At 43.9% G+C, this 21166-nt stretch overlaps 1 protein-coding gene across 3 annotated transcripts in view; it reads left to right on the forward strand.

The window, feature by feature from the left end:
* vezt (vezatin, adherens junctions transmembrane protein) overlaps nt 1–17590 on the forward strand; it is a 31440-nt gene extending 13850 nt beyond the window's left edge. For 2 of the 3 annotated variants that reach the window (XM_088645257.1, XM_088645260.1), the window contains exons 4-12: nt 2238–2413; nt 3428–3712; nt 5392–5540; nt 7648–7796; nt 9272–9600; nt 10543–10736; nt 13297–13397; nt 14318–14525; nt 15913–17590. In XM_088645257.1, the coding sequence (XP_088501383.1) occupies nt 2238–2413; nt 3428–3712; nt 5392–5540; nt 7648–7796; nt 9272–9600; nt 10543–10736; nt 13297–13397; nt 14318–14525; nt 15913–16475 (2154 nt within the window). In that variant the 3' untranslated portion in view covers nt 16476–17590. The remainder of the gene's footprint in view (nt 1–2237; nt 2414–3427; nt 3713–5391; nt 5541–7647; nt 7797–9271; nt 9601–10542; nt 10737–13296; nt 13398–14317; nt 14526–15912) is intronic. The other variant, XM_088645259.1, reaches the window with a different exon arrangement.
* Nucleotides 17591–21166: the final 3576 nt, after the last annotated feature.

Below are 21166 nucleotides of genomic sequence, written 5' to 3' on the forward strand. Positions count from 1 at the left end.
GAAAAAAACATGGGGGGAGGTCAGCAACTGAAACAAAAATTACAGATGTGGGTAATGATTGCTTTCTTACTCTGGTTGGTTGGTGTGCCCACAAGAGAGGATGCCTTTAATGATATAGCCTTTTCAAACGATCGAGATGGAAAATTGAGGTGAGGGAGGCAGTCCATTATAGCCCATACTGAAGTATGTTCTGAAGCAGTTCCACTGTCCTGTTCCTCGAGTGCCCCTGTGTTTTTTTTTATTCCAGTCGAGCTCTTCGGTAATCTTATCGAACCTTTAATCGGTATCCTATTATTATTGCATAATAATAATTTATTATTATTTTACACTATGGTTGGTTGGAGCTGCCAGGGAGTATGTTCTTGTCTTATTAAATCCTTCTCCCATTATCTGGTGCAATTTTTTTTAGTTTTTGCTTAGACGAGCGTTTCTCAGTGACCAATTTGAGGGCTGGCACCCTTCTGTGGCAACTTCCTTGCCAGTCAGTGGGAGACTTCCATAAAAATAGAAAAGCTGGCAAGATTTAATGTTTAATGAATGTGAGAAAATTGGACCACCACCCCCACCTACCCCCTGCTGACTGCTCCTAGTAAGCTTTCATTCTGCTCCATTAGCTCTGCTCCAGATTGCAGTGTCAGACAGCTCTGTCAGGCAGACACATTTTGTATATCAGCTCCATTATCAGAAAGCCACATATTCAGAGCTGGGTTCTCAGCCACCTGGAGCCTGTCCAGAAGGCATAAGCTGCACAGTCAGACTACACAGTCATTCACAAGCCCCACACAAGCAAACAGGGGCAGTCCAGGGATACCAGCTGACCTAGCCAGCATGTCTTTGGAAGGTGAGAGCATCCTGGAGCCCACACAATGCCTGTGAATATCCGAGAGCATGCAAATTCCATACAGGAGCCGCCCCAGTCCAGTGCCTTGAATTGAACCTATGACCAAACAGCTATGATTCAGCTACACTAATCACCACACCACTCTGTTGCCCCGTTTCAGTATATGGTCAATGAATTTCATCACTTTTGACCAGTTTCTTAAAAGGATCACGGTAATTATAATGTGGTCAAATGTGAGCTGGTAATTCTAATGTGAATTTTGTCTTTCATGTAACATGCACTGTGCACATAGGAAGTCTGTAGATTGACTGTCGGTCTGTCTTTGTTAAAACACAGCTGTTCTGGCACTGTGTCTGGCATAAGCTACTGGCCTTCATATTGCTGCCTGTGTCAAAAGGGCAACTTTAGGCCGTCATTTTTTTATGGACCCACAGTGTGCACTTTGACTGCAGGTGTAAGGTTTACATCACATGGTTACAGTTGCAAAGTTATGTGAACGAAACTAAAGGTGAAGAATCAGCCTCCCAAGTGGCTCAACCGGTAAAAGCACTCATCCAAGCGCAGGCTGAGCCCTGTGATCACAGGTTCGAGTCAGGGTCATGTTACTTACTGACTGAGACTCGGATCCTTCAAGGGTGCTGTCGCCAACGGAGCACCTCCTGCGGGCTCCTGGAAGCTTGCAGGCATGCATTGCTGTCAGTGAGGGACACGCCTCTCTTCTTCAGTGCCTCCGGGGACCACAAGTCTGTTCTCACAAGAGCCCGGTAACACAGGGGACCTGTGCTGGGTAGAGGAGTCTACCCACACGTCCTCATTCTCCCCAGCGTGCTGACAGATGATTCATAGCTGCTAGCTGGAACATAAAAAACACAACTGGTGTGTTCATCCTTTGGTTGGATCATCATAGCAAAAACCATCTGCAATTTGAAACGTTAAAGAAGCAGGTGAAAATAACCTATACCACAAAAGGATCATGCGGCCCACAAAGCTTAGGAAGGCAGCCAGACAATCTCATAAAAGGTTGAGAAATACTGGTAGGATAATTGCGCTGGGCTGTCAATTACTGTGTGGAGGTAATTTAACTCTTATTTGTCTGACTGGGAGCAGGTTAGTTTAGGTGGCATGAAGTCTGATATCCATTCCACAAGGCACTTTTTAACCCGAATGCGTGTGCGAGTGTGGAACAAAGCACCCAGCCACGTTGTCAAAGCCGGAAGTGTTCCGTTATCTGTGAGCAACCAAATGAGCAAGCTGGGACGAAGGTCCTCCTCTGGTTTGTAACCTTAATGTTCTGTTTGGTTAAACGCTGCTTTCAGCCGCGGAGGGTGGAGAGCCGGTGGCGGGCGTTTAACACGGTCTTGCTTTGTGTTTTCTTCTCCGTGCTCTTGCTGACTAGGATGTGGGCTTTCGCCAGTACTCTCTGCACACCATCCTGGAACAGGAAGTGCTGCTGCAGGAGGATGTGGAGCTGATTGAGCTGCTGGACCCCAGCATCCTCTCCACAGGAACCTCTCCAGAAGCACAAAGTGGCTCCCAGCCAGGCCTGCGCTTCCTCGCGGCACCCAGTGTTTGGTATTATCCTCCGAATGCCTCTTCCCTCATGCCTCTGCCAAAGGTTTACTCTCTGTCGCTTTGTTCTCCTCTTATTCTGGGAATCAGTAATCCTCTTGGAATGTGAAGAGGATCAGGTTCTGTGTTATTCCTTGCTTTCAGAATGGCATCCCAGGGTCTACACTGTTTGTCTTGGGTATGATTCAGGCTTCTCTGTTCTTTCTTATCCTTATCTTTCCTTTCTCGCTCCCTCCATCAGTGAGTCCCTCCTTAAGAGGATCAAATTTGATTTACCTTCCTTCCCTTGCGCTTCTTTTCCAACTTACAATTCCACTTTTTCACAATTATTCACACAGGAGAACAAAACCTTCATTTGTAGTGAATGTGGGAAGAGTTTTAGTGCTGTATTTTGTCATGTATGAAAGTCATATTTTAGGTAAGACTGCAACTTTTTAAATAAAGAAATACAGATGTTGAAATATCCTTTTAGGCAGCACTGTGGCGCAGAGGTTAACATTGCTGCCCCACAGAGCTGGTGCCCTGGGTTCATTTCCAGACCTGGGGTGCTATTTGCATGGAGTTTGCACCTCTGGGTGCTTTGGTTTCCTCCAACAGTCCAAAGACATACAGGTGGGTTAATGGACCTCTGGGAAGACTGGCCCTGGTGTGAGTGTGTGTGTATATGTCTGTGTGTGCCCTGTGATGGACTGAGGTCCCATCCAGGATGCACCCCGCCTTGAGCCCATTGCTTTCTGGGATGGGCTCCATACCCCCCCTCCGCAACCCTGAACTGGATGAAGCAGTTAGAAAAAAAATGAATGGATGGAAATTCTCATTTCAGAAACTGTACGGCTGTGGTATGCAACCAGTTTCATGCGCTCATTTTGAAATATGTAGGAACAAATTATAACACAGTCAAAAATGACACTTTCAGACAATAGACATTGTTTTGGGTCTGTTCTTCAGATGATATTGTAAAATTTGCCGGGTTCCGTGAGTCTGTCAGGAAGAAGGCTTGGTTCTGTCTTCATGCAGGGACCTGTCGGTGCTGGCCGCCTTCACAGGGGTCCTGGTGGGCCACCACTTCCTGACCGAAGGCCTCTCGTGGGTGGGCCTTTGCCCCTGGCTCCTGGCTCTGACGGCCTACCTGCTGCTGCGGGGCCTGAGCCTGTGGAGGACAGCCAGGCTTCAGCGGACCATGCGGAGCTGCAGTGGGAGGCTGGAGGAGCTGACCGCGAACAGCAGGGCCTTCACCAGCCTGGTGCGCAAGGCCCTCCGCCTCATCCAGGAGACGGAGGTCATCTCCCGGGGCTTCACGCTGTAAGTCTCTCCTCGCCTCTTTTCCCAGTGTCATATTCACCCTGTCTTTTCTGTCATTAAGGGGGACCCTTGTCTGAATTCTCATTTAAGTGCGTTCAGGATGGAGCTACAGTTTGATTTAGGTGTAAGTTACCTGAATAGCAAAGGCAAAACAATTTTGTCACCCTACCCTCCCCCCCTCCATGGCCAGTCTTCATGCAAATTTCTTTCTCCTAAACCTCAGAGTCTGATTTGAGTTGTGTGAGGAGCATTTTCTGTGTTGGGGATAAGATTACATTGTCAGGAGCCTGGGAGAATCCCCATTTCTCGCTAGTCAGGATCTTGTCTAGGAACTGCACTGCAATGTGTGTCATGTTAGGCACCAACTTTCCCAATGTGCTGAGCACCTTCTTCCTGGGGTTTTGTGGCAAGTATCACGCTCAGTCACATTTTGAGAAGAGGATTTTGAAATAAATATACATATAATTTTGAGCATTAGGAACAATTTATGTTCCCTTATTGCCATTTTACGTATTAATACAAAGTTACAGAATGAAAATCATTTTAAAAAATAAGATAAAGACAAGTGTCCAGTGCCTAAAATGTATGGATCATTTATACAGTAGCCTGTCTCTAACACTAATAACATGATTGTAAATGCCCTGTCATCTGTTTACCACAGCCATTCCACAGCCATTAGAAGTTAAAGGACGGCATATATGTGAAGCCACATAAAAGCAAAAGCTGTACAATGACGTCTTGGGACTGTGAGGCCCAGTTTATTGATGTTCTTAAGTCTCCATCCTTGGAAAGCTTTGCCTTTCACTTGATCCCAGTCTAATTACAAGACCAGGCTAAAGTCCATATTTGATACAGTTCCAGTTCTGCGTCTGGACCAGAGACCTTTTTGGTAAATGATTATATAGTAATGTAGATTTGTTTAAAATTATATTAGTGTGTATGGTTTTATTCTTAATGTTATTTCCTTTCAGCCCACTGAAAGTTTTGAGCATTCGGGTTGGGCACCCTAGGAGCAATTGGGTTAGACTGTGGAGGATTCTTTATACCTTACATTAAGCAAACGATTAAGTGCCTGTCGTGTTTTTTAGATCACGTCAGGTGACGATTGCTCTTTCACTTTAAAATAAACTAACTTCATGTGACCTAAATTACAAATTTGTGATTTTCCCAGCCACTGTTGGCAGGTTCATTGGTTTTTAGTTGAGGAGATACAAATAACATTGAGTTTCATTTAAAAACTCACGTGGGCTTTTTCTTTTCATTTTAAAGTGTAGATGTCACTTATCTTAGCTCTGTTCCAGCCCCTCACGGACAAAAAGACAGAAAAAACTTTTCTTTTGCGGTCTTTGGTAGTATTTACTCGGGTTTAAAGGAAATATTAAGCCAGCCTTTCTGTTTGTTCACTAGTGAATGCTGGCTGGTTATGCTAGCGGGTATGGAGACTAGGGGACTGTAGGAAATGGGCGCATGAGCTGTGAAGGGAAGTCCTCCCACCTCAGCGTGCTGGCCACACTTTACATATCAAAAAGACTCTGTTCTTCCTGCCCGTTCAGCCATTGCATTGTGTAGGTGGTGTTGTTGTTGTTCTTGTTGCTGTTTTGTTTTTGTTTTTTTACTGCTTGTAGTTTCAGAGATGTTCTGGGACATCTGCACAGTTGTATCACATTTCACTTTTCAAGTTTGCTTGACAGGGTCAGTGCGGCCTGTCCTTTTAACAAAGCGGGGCAACAGCGCAGCCAGCAGCTCTTGGGCCTGCGGAAAGCCGTGTACCGGTCCCTGCGCGCCGCCGTCCGCGCCTCGCGCCTGGCCACCTGCCACATGCTGAGGTCATATCCTTTTGCTGGGAGGCCGGGCTCCCCCCCCCCCCCCCATGGGAACCGTGGAAGGAAGCCGGGTCACTCCGCCCCGCCCGCTCCTCCCTTCCAGCTCAGCTGAGGGAGGAGGCGGCGTCGGGGACCCTCTGCTGCCCTTTACTGGGGCTCGCTCTCTTACCGCTGCCAGAAGCGCATAAGTGCCACATTGTCCGCTCGCCTGCTGCCGTTCTCATTAGTGTCACAGGGAGAGCGAGCGGACACCTCGGGCAGCGGGGGCTCGATGTCCTGGACAGCTCCTACCTACCGCCAGAGAGTCCGCAAAGGAAAAAATGGCACCGTTTTTTATTTTCCGATTTTGCCGTAGATTGACCGAGTTGTTCAGTGCAGCAAAACACGACTCAGCAGTACGGGGAAAAATTTTAAGATTTTGCAGTTTTCAGAATATTAACATGTTACAGGTCTAGGCTGTGAAGAGATGGGATGACTTATATACAAGTAGTTTTGTTTTTTAGTGTTGCCAGACACTGTGTGATCAAGCCAGCATCTTAACATTGTTGGGATTCATGTTTTTACCTTGTAGCTAAAAGGGTATGTGGGGCGGTTTAGACTAAATGTGGCTCAAAAATTGGGTGAACATGTGACTCCTTGGTCACTCTGACACTCCGAGACGGGATGGGATTTTAAAACTTCCCTCCAAATTAAACATAGGTTATTTATAAATTCAGCTTCATCTAATTAAGTAAAAATTGAATCTTAGTGCCCACATGCATTAAATGTGTAATACTGATCTGCTGTTGAGCACTAAAGCTAACCTTTGAACCATTCGTTCTCATTGTTAAGCTCTGCACACAGTCTGATAATTGGCTTTAGTGAGCACTTTATCAGTACTTTACTGCACACGGACGTGAATCATCAGTTGTCACCTCGGCAAAGGTGCAATGCTGTTTTTACAAATTAACATATTTCATTTTAAAGCCTGTTTTTAAGTCATGTCGTGTCTTACAGTGTCCCAATGAGCATTGAGTCATATAGCCACCCTGGTCGAAGGCTGTAGGTCTGGGTCTCAGTCGTGATATCTTGGTATTTTCACATTTTCTCTTAGATTTATTCATGTGAAAAAACAATAAAACAGGTAATGCCCAGAAACAAACAAACAGATGGGGAAAATAAACTTAAAAAACTAACTGAGGCTGTCCGAGCTGCCTTTTTAACAGCTGTATAATGCCCTCAAATAGTTAATAGACCATTTTAGATAGCGGGTTTCACTACACTAAACAGCAGTTTCTTGCTTCTGGGTAATGATCTTTATGAGTGTGCTTTGTTGTTGCCATATTGGAAATACTATCAACATTATGTGAGGACTGTGCCCATAAAAACGTGTTTTTTTGGGGAGGTCATGCCTGAAACTATGAGAATTACAAGTAATGTGGTGTGTGGTATCATGGCTACAAGATATGTTTTGTGAAGTTGTAGCACAGAATTGATTCGGCAGCTATCCAGTCAGTCTATACAGTAACTATGTTACAGCAGGTCATGTAATTAATCTGGGAAGCTACAAATCTTTCATTTAGTATGCATGGACTCCTGTTTGTAATAAGGTGAAGCCAAGAAAACGGCAGAGACAGGTTGGAATGATTCAGACGTGGTTGTTCAGGTTAATCAAATTGGATAATTTGAATGGAACAGAAGTGTTTTATACATTAAAGGTCAGCTTATTCTAGATCTATAATTAGAATACCTGTTCCTATAGAAGTGTCTGTTATCACTCACTAGTATCTTATTACTTTTATTATGCCTTTTGATGTGCTAAGATGTCAAACCATGCATAGTACATTGTTTCATATCTTGAAATATCCATGAACAAGTCTGTGAAGACAAATCGGCAGCCACCGGCATACATATCCAGTATTTCAGCTGAAGTATGTGTTCTTACGGTGACTTCTTCCTGAGGAAAATGGCTTTCCCCTAGGAGAGCTCTTTGGGAGTGTTCCCACTTGAGAAGCGGCGGCCCAGGGATGGTCAGAAAGGCAGGTGTGAAAAGGGTAGGCAACAGCGTGTGCCACTGTAAAAACGGCCAGGCATTTCTTCCGTTTCCTTAGTTGCCTTAACCCCCTTGTCGCACCTATCCCCTGAACTCGGAGATCGACAACGCAACGAACTACGTGTCGACTGTGCCTCTGAAAGAGCTGGGCCTGGGTCTGAGTGAGGAGCGGCTCTCGGACGAGCGGGCCCAGGAGCTCACCGACGACTACAACCTCCCGGCGCTGAAGGTAATCCCCCCCCCCCACTCCTTCCTGCCTGAGCTTGTCTTTCCTTCCCGTTTCCTGCTTTCGCCTCTCTCCCACACTCCTCCCATATTCGTCTTCCCTCTTCCCTGTCCTCCCCCTCGACTGCTCTGCCCCCTCCGTCTCCTTGGGTGAGCAGATACAACACTGAAGAGTTTTCCGGTGGCTGAAGTGGGCCGGAAAGTGGCGTTCCTCTCTTTTTCCACACTGGGAAGGGCCTCTCTTTTTCTGTTCTGGTGTGGAGCAAGATATTCTTAATGACTTATGGGCTTTCTTAAAGACGCCAAACCCTTTCGTTTTGCGTTGCATTGTTTCTGCGTACTGTGTAAAAGCAGGAATCCTTTTTTCCTTGCTTAAACAGGATACGGTTGCATATCCTCCAGTTTTGTTTGAACCAGTTTATTCAGAAATAGCAGTGTGACTAATCAGGCATGTGGCAGAGAGCTTTGGTTGTGGTCTGTGTCTCTTCTCTGTGCAGCAGGGTGGGTTGTCTCCTCTCCGGCTGGGGGCAAATCTGTCATTACAGGGTAGCATTGAAACCAGTGCTCGCTTTTTCAGGAGCTTGGGGAATGTCAACAGACAGTCTTTTGGCAACAGTAAATGGTAGACTAGACACTTGCATAAGATAAGAAAGGTCAAGCTGCAGGGGCAGGTAAAACTATTGTAATCAGCACAACCATTATACCTGCTCAGTGCTTGCAATGGAAATCACAGTGCCTACCTGTATGCATCTTAAATGTATCATACAAACAGGTATCGGGCAACAAGAACATAGCTTAACAGGCAGTTGAACAGTAGTGCTTTGTTCTAAAACATCTGTTAAGTATGCGTGAATGTACAAAAACAGCAATGCACCATTCGTTGTGGGTTTTTTTTAATGTTAGATTCATTGTATATGAACACATCCTCATGATATTAGTCTTTCTTCTTTAAAGCCTTACTGTTTTTCTCTTCTCAAATGCAGATGTTGCTCTTTGTGAATGTCTTGTTGTTGGTTTATTTTGAGCTGTTGATCTAATATTCTTAGACCACTGAACAGCAACACCAAAACACTGTTTCTTAATCAGTAAAATAATGTTTTACGGTTTGATTATTCAGAAATGTATCCTGCATCAAGCACACGTCGAAACTTTGCGAGTATTGTTGTGGAATCTGGGGTGAGGAACAAGAGTAAACCGGTTTCCCACCTGCTCCTTTCTTCCTGCAGTGGTCTGTCAGGGAAACATAAGGGTGAAAGTGTCAGGGCTGCAGGGATTTGTGTAAGTGAATGACTCAATGAAAGGCGGGGGTTATTCAGTCGCCCCCCTCACTTTTTGTTTGAGACAATTGCATATTAATTGAGAAAGCAATGTGCAAAGGTAAACAAGGCTCAAAAATGACTGGTTCAGTTGTTGAAATTGCAAAGAAAGGGGTGTCTGTGCTCGTTCCTGACTCCTCCTCTCTCACTGCTGTGTGTAAAGGTGCTTTTCCAGCTGTGGGTGGGGCAGAGCTCGGAGTTCTTCCGCCGGATGGCACTGCTGCTGTCGCCGGTCCAGAAGCAGGAGCAGCCGGACTTCTGCCTGATGCACCAGGCCGTGTCGGAGGTGACGGACCCCCTCCGGCGCACGCTGACCGGCTGCCTCGGGGACTTGCGCCGCAGCTACGACTTCCACCGCTACTTCGAGACCCAGCACCTGCCCAAGGGAGGCCCTGAGCAGGCTGGGAGAGTCAGGCAGAAGTGCCGGGAGCTCAACAGCCTGTACACCGCCATTCGCAGCCTGCAGCTGCATCTGAAAGCCCTGCTCAACGAGTACGTCCGCTGGCCTTACCCATCTCGTGTGCCTTCAGCCATCTGTGTGCGGTTCGATCAGCCGAGTGCAGTTACTTATTGCGCTTTTTCACAGATCCTCTTGGGAAAACGGTATCCTTGCCCGACTTCATACAGCGCAGAGTTTTATATAGAAGTGAAGAATTGGCAGTTGTTTTTATCATACCCAGACAATTTTGGAATGGCCAGTCGCGTGTCTTTTCGCGCCTCGGCTCTGAGCTCCCAGCTCCCACGACCCCACGTGGGGAAGAAGGAGGAAGCGTTTGCAGTGCCCTCCGATCCACCCGCCTTTGAGACGGTTGTCTTTCGAACAGTTGGAGGAGCCCTCGCCGACAGTACCACCTGCCTCCAGGCACCTCCTCGGGCCACAGGGGTAACTGTGTTACTGGGAACCAGTAAATTCCACACGGCCTTCAGTGTAGGCACTCCTGGCCACAGTCCACTAGCAACACGACCCAGACAGGAATCCGTGATCACAGAGGTCAGGCGAGCACCTTTGTCAATCGGGTCACACGGGACGCCCCCGATGTAGAGTTTAATCTGCTGTCTTTATAGCTCGAAGTCATCTGAATTTCAATACAGTGTGCACCCGGCACATTTCTTTGAGTGCTTGACGCAAACACGTGCTACATTGTAATACGTGTTAGACTGCATAATGAGTAAGAACTCGTTTGTTAGTTTAACATTTTAAGTATACTGTATATACAGAATATGTATAAGCAACAGCTTGTGTGTATTTTGGCCACTTTTCTACCACCAACCATTGATCCCAGAGCATTTCATAATAACCCTGAAGATCTAGCAGTGAAGGTTAAGCCTTCATAATCCTGTATTTTTAAGGGCTGGAACTTGAGTGTGGCACTGGAGGGCTCAGTGCAATTCAGCAGCTACTCTGTTACCCAGTTCGTCCCCGTCTGCCTGCAGGGTGATCATCCTGGAGGACGAGCTGGAGAAGCTGATGGTGTTGCGAGAGCCTGCAGAGATGACATGCGCCGGCTACCAGGACCTGCAGAACAAGCTCCGGCTCATCCAGCCCCATATGCAGGCCAGCTCCAGCTGCTGGGAGGAGGCAGTGGCCCAGGTGGACAAGATGATGCGCAGGGCCACCAACTGCACAGGTCCTTACCACACACAGCAGGGGTGGGCAGTCCTGGTCCTGGAGGGCCTGCAGATTTCCTAGGTCTCTTTAAAGCACCAGCACCTGAATCGTTGACCGTTAAATTGGCCCCATAAACCAGTAATGAGCTGGTTAAGCTTCTTAAGTGCTGAGCTGGAATGAAAACCTGTAGAAACACCAGGATTGGACTCTCCTGCGCTGAAGGGACATAGCCGAGAGGGTACGACTCAGTTTGTACACATTGGCAGAAGATGCTATTTTTACTTGATGGCTTCCTTTTGCACTGTGCCGCATAAGACAGCAGTGTGGAGTAGTGGTTATACAGTAGCTTTGAACTTTTAACTGGAAGGTCATGGTTTCAGATCCCTGGAGGACATGACCGATAGGCAAAGCAGTCTTAGTGCAGTACATTGCTCACGGGCATATCTGTATAAATGGATACACATGAAATTTGAATTGGATAAAAGCATCAGAGAAATCAGTTTAGTTTTAGATCTTGGTTCCCACATTTGTAGACCTAATGTTCTTCTTCTCTGTCAGTACATGTCAGATTGTTTTAAACCTGCTACAGAAAAAAAAAACTTGGTCATGCATCAGTACAGTACAGCAAAGTCACTGAACCTTTCAATTGAAATGCGATTTGAACTGGGTGTCACATTCAGACTGGCCCCCTAGACGGCTTCTGATGAGAACATTCTGTGTAGAAAGACAAGTTCTAAAGGTTATGTTGAAATAAAGTATATAGTGGTGACAGGATTCTTATTCAAGTGATCGTAAGATTTAATAGTTATTTACTTAGATACCTTTGTGGTTTAAGGTTAAAGATGTGCTTTTTTATTTGCCTTTTTAGCCCTACAGAGGGTGTGGTTTTACACCAACAACATCCAGTCCCGTGTTTACCTTCTGCTAAACATGAAAAATGACTTTCAGACTGGCAGAGTAATAGGAAGCCATATATCTTAGAAAGTATGTGCAGTCTTTGCAAGTAACAAACAGTGAAGTCACGCTTCTAAACCCTTCTGTGCGTTCAATGGGTTATCCGCAGGAATCCTGTGCTTAAAGTTCACTGAATTGTCTATTACACAGCAGAATTACGCAGTCCCTTTTGTATTAGTTTTGTTATGTGAATGCGTCTTTAAGTCTACAGAACAATGCAGCAGTGACTCACCCCTTGGTGCATTGTAAAATTCTTCCTTACCAGTCGGGGAGAGATAAGCTAATGTATTGGGGCCCCTTTGAAATGGTGAGTGGGTCATGGTTTCACAAGGCATTCTGCTGACATTTGGCAGAGGCTTCTTTGAATGGGAATTTTAAATAACATGTTTCTGTGTATGCAGGTGCTCTAGACACCCCACATGATTTTATTCGGTGATATAATTGTCATGAGCAGCAGTTGAATACATGATTTATAATCCTTCTTGCTTGAGTTGAGTGTTCCTTTTTTCCAGGGTCTTTTTCCCAGTGTTGTTTCTGCTAACCCCGATAAATTCAGTCTAGGTGACTTATCATTATCAGCACTCTGTAGATGGCATGAACACTTTGTCCAGATTTTAAATTAGTGTGACATGCATAGTTGTGTTGAATGGCAATCTGAGCCTGTTGATCTCAGAGGTCTCAGTGCTGGTTATGCCTGAGTAAGACCTGTAACTGTGATGGAGGCATATCTGCCATTTAAAGTAAAGCCTGTAATTTATGATAAGTCCTGTAAACTGTAAGTACTAGTATAGTAGGCAAAATGCTAAATTGCCACCTCTGTAACTTTTTATTTAAAAATATAACATTGGAGACTTGTACTAATAACGTACGATTAAATCGGAGGTTATTATTTAAGCATCTGCTTAATATTTAAAAATATTCTCTTATTTAAACTTAAAGGTCAGTGTTTGCAGATAGACGGGGACACAGATGTTTCAAAGTTCAGAGTTGAGAAGGAAACAGATATCTAGATCTTCAGCATAGAAGTATTAAGAAAAGCCATGTGAGAAACTAAGAAAAACAGATGGCAAGTATAGAAAGGAAAAAGAAGGGAACTAGTACAGGCCCTTGGGCAACACCAAAAGAGAGTGTAAGCAGAAAAGAAACCACACTACAAATCCTGAAAGGAGTAGTGAGAGATGGGAGAACAACCAGTCAAGAGAAGTGCCTGAAATAACCGGTATTTAATTATTTCTGAATCTTATTTCTGCAGGGCTATGGCCGGCTATATGCTGCAGATGCAGGCTCATCCCTCTAGGGTCTTTGCTTGAAATCTAGGCCTGTTGTAGCATAAAGCATTGAGTGTTACTAATATTAGTTCATCCGTATGTTTTCACTTTTCCTCAGGAACCCATATGGCATTAATGCCATTGCTCAATTTGCATCTGTCTATTCGTCATCTATCTTAAAGAAAAAATATAAAGGTATTTCTGAATTATAGGCAGGTCCAGAGAGGGGTTGTTTGATGAAGCCCACTGGAGGGACGTTTTCTGTTTAGGAAAAGTACATTTTACATTTAAGAACCATTGCTGTCGAAATTGTAAAGTAAAAATTTGAGCTAACCTATAACATCATTTTTGCTGCAGAAAAGAACGAATCTCCTGAGAAGAGCCAGGTTTCGCCGATCGTTCCTGCGGCCCAGCCTGTTGCGCAGATAGAGGACAGGGACCCTGTCCCAGAGGAGCAGGTACTGTATGTCTCTCCCCTCCAGTCCGTCACAGGCCACTGTCCACTTGCTTGCCACACACACTGTGCAGTTAGGGAACCATGCTTTTACCTGCTGCCTCCGTGAGGTTTCGGATCATAAGCATACTTGGGATTTTGGTGGCACCTGTTTCTCAGAATATTGGTTTTATTACTTCATGAGCTCAAGGCACTATAAAGCATTGTTCCACGTTGTTCTGTATAGCTGAATGAAAATGTGTTTTATGAAACAATTACCTCTGTCTATGCTTATTCTATCTTAAAGAAAAATTATAAAGGTATTTCTTAATTATAGTAGTTCAGGTGGGTAGCTGCGTCAGCATGCGTAGGCTGCAAAGGAACAAGTAATAGGTTTATTCCATGCTGAAAAAAAGAAGAAAGAGAACACAACGTTTCGGCCGTAGAGCCTTCTTCAGGTGTGAGCTCACACCTGAAGAAGGCTCCACGGCCGAAACGTTGTGTTCTCTTTCTTCTTTTTTTCAGCATGGAATAAACCTATTACTTGTTCCTTTCTTAATTATAGGCAGGTCAAGAGATGGGAATTAATTTGTTCCCATTTTTTACATATTTATACGTTTCATCCTGTGCTTGAAGTTAAACCCACTTTTGGACTGGCAGCTGCTGTCTTTGACACTTTTCAGTTAAACTCATAGCTTTAACTGCGTGGCCTGTTTCTCAGACAACCGGCTTTCTCAGCAGTAACAGTGGGAAGCGATTTTGTTGGTGAAACATTTCAATTGAGGACATGCAGGCAATGAGTCCAAGCTGAATCCAGAGCCTGTAGAAGTGTTCTCTTCCTCAGAAGGCTTCTCTCTAGATCGGGAGCTCCTTTAAGATAACACCCCGTGCGCTGTGCCTTTATTCACCTGGTTTATGAGTGACATCTGTGCTCTGTCGTGTCAGGAACTCGAAGCCTATGTGGAGGATTCCGACTCTGACGGAGAGCACCACGGCAGCCTGTTTGACTTCCTGTCTCCAGAGGAGAGGGAAAGGCAGAAGAAGGAGCGCGAGGAGTCCAAGAGGGTCCTGCAGGAGCTCAAATCTGTGCTGGGGCTGCGAGCGTCAGAGGCTGAGAGGCAGAAATGGAAACAGCTGCTGTTCAGCGACCAAGGTTAGTGGAATACTGCAGGAACTTCAACTACGTAGAAGTTTTTTGCTTAGAATTGGGTGCCTTTACTAATGAAGTAATCTGTGAAAGAACAAAAATGAAGTCTACAAAAACTATTCCCCACTTTGTATGGCATCTTAGTTTTTTTTTAAATATATTTTATACTCACCACCTCCAGCTGTAAGGACTGTGGTGATGCAGGATCATGTGAAAGTTCTAACTATAAATCCAACCTTAATGGTAGTCTGTGAATACTTCTTAATGGAGCTAATTTAGAATTGAGGGTTTAGCTGAGGGAGAATAATTAAATGTCTCTGAAATGATACAGAGAGTGGAAAGTGTTTAATCTTTAATGCTATGTTTTATGTATAACTGACAGAAAAGAAGGCACCACCACTGTCAGTGTGCTCATTTTCAATGACTCATCCAAGAACAACAGGGATTGTAAAGAAGCTGTTGAAAGCAAGTAAACAAATGCTGTACATGTAATTTAAATTCACAGCATTCGGATCTTTTAATTAAGAAGCAGTTCTGTGTGTTTTTCTACATTGCGGAGAGCTATAATATGCAGAGAGTAGTGTGGAGTTCATATATGTTCCTCACAAACATACTTCTGTTTGGTCATTTTTTTGTTTTCAGATTGTAGTCCATTTCATTATGTGCATGTAAGAATAATCCCCACTGTAGACATCTGTCCCTCAGGAGCACCAAGGTAAAGTAATTGGAAATATCAGACAAAATTAGGTTTTCTGTGGAGGAAATGAGGGGTTTTACCCCAGTTAGGTGTTTAGCCCATCTCACTTATTGGTTTGCTAATAGTTGACATCAGGATCTGGCCCAAGTTTTTCTTTACCATTCAAGGGACTCTGTTTCAGTGTTGTAGTGGAAACTTATCTCAGACACTCACAACCCTTTGTGGAAAGAAATGGCTTGTTTTTTCAGTCCTAAATGCTCACCACCTTAATTTTCACACATGCTGGGATAATTGTATTGAATTCTATGTGTCCTTTAGTAACTCAAAGGAAATATGTTTAAAATGGAAAATTAAACAAACAGGCAGTTGTTCAATTGTTATACTAGATCATCACTACCGTGTACACTACTCGTTCCTTCAAGAAGGATTACACAGCGACCGGAGGCCATATGCCGCCATGTAGATGACTTTTCATAACTGTAGACATGGCTGAACATGCCAGCTTTCTTCCCAGTTTATGTAGCAAACATATCTGCTGGCAGCCTGCATCACGGAGCAGACTGGAGCAGTGCTAGCCCGCGTTTGAGCCCTGCAGGCCTGTGCACAGCTTGCAGCCTAATGGCATTAGAAGAGGCGTGCAGGAGGGTCAGGAATACGACTGTGGTGTTGGCAAGTTTCCTGGCGCTTGTCTTTCAGCGGTCTTGAAGCCTGCGGTGCCTGTGGGGAGCTCAGACCTCGACGGTACCTCGGCCCCCCCTCTGGACACGGACTCACACGAGCGAGAGAGCGGCCAGGATAATCACGTGGCTGCAGGAGGACGCGATAGACAGTCGGCCCCCGGCCCCTTAGACACGGAGACGGAGTACTGCTGTGGGCGGGCGGAGCGGGAAGAGACCCGGCACGGCCCGGCACAAGAGCAGCGGGCCCCTGCCAGTGCCGGGGAAGCCCCGTGCCTCGAGTACGACAGCTCGGAGGGGGGGGGCGGCGTCACGGAGGCAGCTGACGGCCCGGGCTTTCCGGCGGGGAAGCCGCCGCCTGCCACCGTGAAGGAGAGGCTGGCGGGACTGCACGGCTCTTCGGCCGTAAGCTTCAGCTCGGCCTTGGCTGCCCAGGTGGCGGCCAGGTCTCACGCGTTCTCCTGCATGCAGGAGCAGACCTTCGGAGACGAGGAGGAGGAGGAGGAGGAGGAGGAGGAGGAGGAGGGGGGGGGGTGGGAGGGCGAAGAGCTGGGGTGGCCAAGAGAAGACTCGGAGCATTAAGGACTTCACGGAGAACTGTCCAGCAGGATATTTATTTTAAGATTTTGTATGTTATTTATTGATATACGTCTAAAAGAAAATACCTGCTTGGGTTTTTTGGGGTTGTTTGTAATTGAATTTAGCATTTTTCTTCTTCCTCCGTTTTTGTCTTTTGGGCTTTTTTTTTTTTTCCCCCAATGACGAGGAAGAACCGCCGTTAGGGCAGCGTTCCAAGATCACCGAACCACTGCGCTGACTCACATCACTTGTCTACAGCAGCCCTGTGGGGCGTCTGCTGAAGAGGAGGTCTCCGAACTCCTGGTGACTTCACTGCCAGCAGGTTTTCTTCTAACCCAACAGACGCTGATAATGAAAAACAGCATCTCTGGGCTACACTTCATAATCAGTGCACACATTGTAGGTTTTTAACCGTCCAAAAATTCAAGGCCTGTGGCACCCGTTCTCAACATGGAAATACAGTACCTGTTATAACGCACAGTTCTGTTATTCAGGATTAGTCAGCATTGTGTCAAAACACTGCGCCCAAGACCTTGTCACATTTGTTACCACAGCCCCTAGGAAGCATTTGGTTTTTAATGGTTTTATTTTTCTTAATTTATTCAATGAGGGAGAATGAATAACGGGCTCAGGAATCAGAGTAAGAGAATATGTCTAGTTTGTTCAACTAGTAAAGTCTCCCCAAAGTTATTACTTAATGAGAAGTAATTTATAGAAAAACTCTAAAGTAAGTTTAGAAATGTTCACATGGGTGCAGAAGGCTGCTCGGTGTTCACAGCAAGTACAGAATTCTCAGGTACATCTCTGGGACCAGGATATTGAATGTATTGCTACAGTTTCAAGGTCACTGAACAGTTGAATGTGTTTTGACAACCATGTCTAGATACTTTAGGAATGGTGCTGATCCACCAATTTCTCTTACAGAATTTCCTAAATGTCATCAAAGAAAACTGTATTTTTTGACAAATCTGCTAAGATTGTTTATTGGCTGCGGACCAGATGCACTGATATTATGTGAATCTTAGCAACACTAATGTCTGTCCTGAGTAGAACACAAGTTGCATGTGTTTGTGCTGTATTTGGTATCAACCAAGCCATTAAACAAAGTGGGAGGCTTGTGCTGGTCTTTTCTTCCAGTGTCTTTAGGAAGAGAAAAATAGCTCGTGCAACAATATAACATCTTTTACCAGAATGTGAGTATTTTATTTTGGGGGAAAAAAATACATCGCAAAGCAAATATTTATTTTCCATCCAAACATATTTCTTAAAACTGTCCAGTATGTGAGTGCTCTCTCTCAAGTTACTCATTAAATGCACTTGTAGAAATTATACACATTCTAAGAGAGCGACTGTTAAAGGACTGCTGGGCTGTGCTAAAGCTTTGGAAGCAGAAGACTTTAAAAAGTTTATTTTTATTGCTACCAAAGAAAAAAGGGGCATGTATGCTATAATGTGTTTATGTACTTATTTAACTTCATGTATATGTGTATATATAGTTCCGGTGGGTAGCTGCGTCAGCATGCGCAGGCTGCAAAGGAACAAGTAATAGGTTTATTTCATGCTGAAAAGAGAAGAAAGAAAACGCAACGTTTCATCTGTGGACACCCGAAGAAGGTTCCACAGCCGAAACGCTGTGTTTTCTTTCTTATCTTTTCAGCATGGAATAAACCTATTACGTGTTCCTATGTGTATATATGTTAAAGTTAATTTGAAAGAATTAGTAAATTTGTGGATCAGCTGGTTAAATTACAATTTCACGTCTAATATTACTAACTGTTCTACGTTTATAACTGGTAAATTTATAAATTAACTGGTTAAGATGGTTAACTTGTTATTTAAGTAACATATACATGCATTTATTGTCCTATGGGAATATGATACCAGTATATTCCAAAGGAATGAAGCAATGGAAGTGCCCAAGGAAATGGGAATGACCCAAGTCGATTGATGGGTCTCGTGATTCCTGACAAGGTCAATTGGTACTTGAGCATCCGTTTTTCCTCATTGTGTTGTGTTTTGGGAAAGAGGTATGATGCTGAAGGCAACAGCGGACCTGGTTGCTTTGTCAATTCAGACAGCCTCAACAGTTTACAGCCAGTGAGTGGTTGAGGGGAAAAAAGGCAAGCACAACTTGGGTTTCAAGAAGCTACTGAACCAAAGAGACTCGAGTCTTGTCAGGAAACCCAGTGAGTGGTTCTTTTTCTGCTCTGACATCTGTGACCATGTAGTGAAATCAGTGTATTGCTGCTGTATTTGCCACAGGGGGTGGACCTACAGTACCAGCTCTTAGGAACACAATTTAATGAGGTGGAGTGGTATACAGTACATAAAAACATTTTCCACTCGGGATACTTTATGTACATTTTTACCCTTAAAGTGCAGCTATAAACCCATGGATTGCTCTTGTTTTAATTTCTCATGAACCATGTTGCATAATGACCAGTTTTTCACAGAACTGGAATTGTCAACAGGCTTTTGAGCAAGTAGTGATTTAAAGGTACCTAAATCTGCAGTACTGTGGCACTCTAGGAGATGATATGAAAGTCAGTAATATGGAAACATAAAAATAACAGTGATCATACTCAACAGTATGAAATGCACAAATGCTTTCCTGAATTCATATAATACCATTACCCAACATAGAAATGTTAAACCTATGCACAGCCTTATCTGTTTAAAAATGCATTCATTTCATTGAAATAACTGAGTTTTAAGGTGAGTAAAACTATGAAAAGGGTTAATCTATGCTAGTACTTCAAAAGATTGAAATGAGACATTTTTCATAAGGTAAACATAATTTATATAATCATGCATTAAATAAGCATTTAATCATAATTATGTTACAGAACTGGAATGTATTACTGTCTTATATATTATCTGCATTTACCATAATTTTACAAACTATATACAGAGTTTAAGTTCTCTTCATAACAAACAGTAAAAGTGCTTTGCTCAAAAAGATCAAAATGGTAATCTGATGGTTGGTAAGTTATGTAGAATCATGCTTAATGTGATGATAAGATAAAACAACAACCACAGCACAGATGTTCCTATTAGTTTAAAACAAATGATATAACTGTACATGCAGCCCAATAGGAAGCAACTCTCTACTCTCTAATTCTGTTCTTTTTAAGTAGCATCATCTAGGCAAAAGTGACTTAAATGTTCTACCTGCATCACCAACACAATAAAAAAAAATCCATCCTGGTTCCCGTTCAGTAGTAAACATAAATTATAGTATCCCATAATTCAGAAGGGTAAAATGAATTAACTTCAACTACTCTTCTAAACAGGATATTACCTTGATCTCACCTAGTAGTCTAGTTAAAGACGGGATCTCCCAATCTGGTCTGGCAGGTTTTGTAGATCACCATTAAAGGGGAACTGCAGTCCCAATTTCTCAGACTGATTATTAAATCTCGGTAACAAAATAAATGTATTGATGGTATCGCAAAATTTTACAAATTCCAAACTAAACACAAAATTCTGAACATTGTCAAAGTACTGTATGGTCACCATGTCATCGAGCACCACTGGTCTCACCACAGGTGAGTGAGAGTTTGCGCAAACAGTGACGTGAAGCCGCCCTTCCTGCTCACTAGTTACTGTAATGACTAATGTACTGCAATGTAGGAGCAAATAAGTACAGGTTGTGCAGCAGACATTTCACCGCACAAATGTTCCTATGTGATCTTTAAAGCAATATTTCTGTTGGGTTAAAAGAGATGTATTTACAAGGCTTTTTTGTTAAGGTGTCATAAGGCCGCTTCACATCACTGGAACTTTTGTTGTCTCATTATGGATCATAGAATATGGCACTGTGCATACACTGTGCAGACTCGGAAGTTTTGTCACTTTGGGATGTACATTAGAGGTTTTACATGTTCCCATGTACACTTTACTTTCATTGTGGTTTGAAATGCACTCATCAATGCCGATTCTTTCTAAAAATAAAAAGTGTTGCAGCTCCCCTATAAATTGCCAGTTTTCTAAAGATAAGGAACAATTGCATTATGGTCAATTAAACAGATGACCTGTTAAATTAAAAAATTTAGAGACTAGAAGTAGACTAGAAGTAGTAAGATTTAGAGATTGGAGTTCTCTCTAGGACCAGGGCTGGAGATCCCCCGTTAAAGAATGGATGCATCTTATAAACTGCTCCTGACACGGATTAACAGCTGTCCCACACCTTCTCCTGGCATCATCGGATCCTTCTCATAATACTGTACATATCAACCGCCAAAAAGGAGAAACACTCCGAAAATAAACGAGGAAGTAAAGTTCGCTGATTTAGAAGGTTTTAGAAATAAAATTTGTTATGAATAACAGTACAGTAGGTATATAATAATAAGACATTTAAGTAAGAAGTCAATAATGAGATCTTATGATGTACTGTATGTAAAGTGAGACGTTTTCGGACCATGTCTTATCTTTTCTCACTAGTTCACCTCTGATCAGATCATTCTCAACATCTGGTGGACAGCAGGCAAAAGCTCTTAACAGGAAATATTAGACTACGTACCGCAAAATACAGCCAGTGTCCTAGTGTAACGACCGGGGGAAAGTTAGCCGGAAGTTCGAAAACGATTTTGGCACGCCTGTAGCGCTTTCACGAAACCTCCTAGGGTTACGAAAACACTTGCTTTGTGTATCAAGTACATTGTGAATGTTTTAACAGCCTTCATGTTGTCGTT

This window comes from Lepisosteus platostomus, chromosome 9 (assembly GCF_059453375.1).
Source record: "Lepisosteus platostomus isolate fLepPlt1 chromosome 9, fLepPlt1.hap1, whole genome shotgun sequence".
NCBI lineage: Eukaryota > Metazoa > Chordata > Actinopteri > Semionotiformes > Lepisosteidae > Lepisosteus > Lepisosteus platostomus.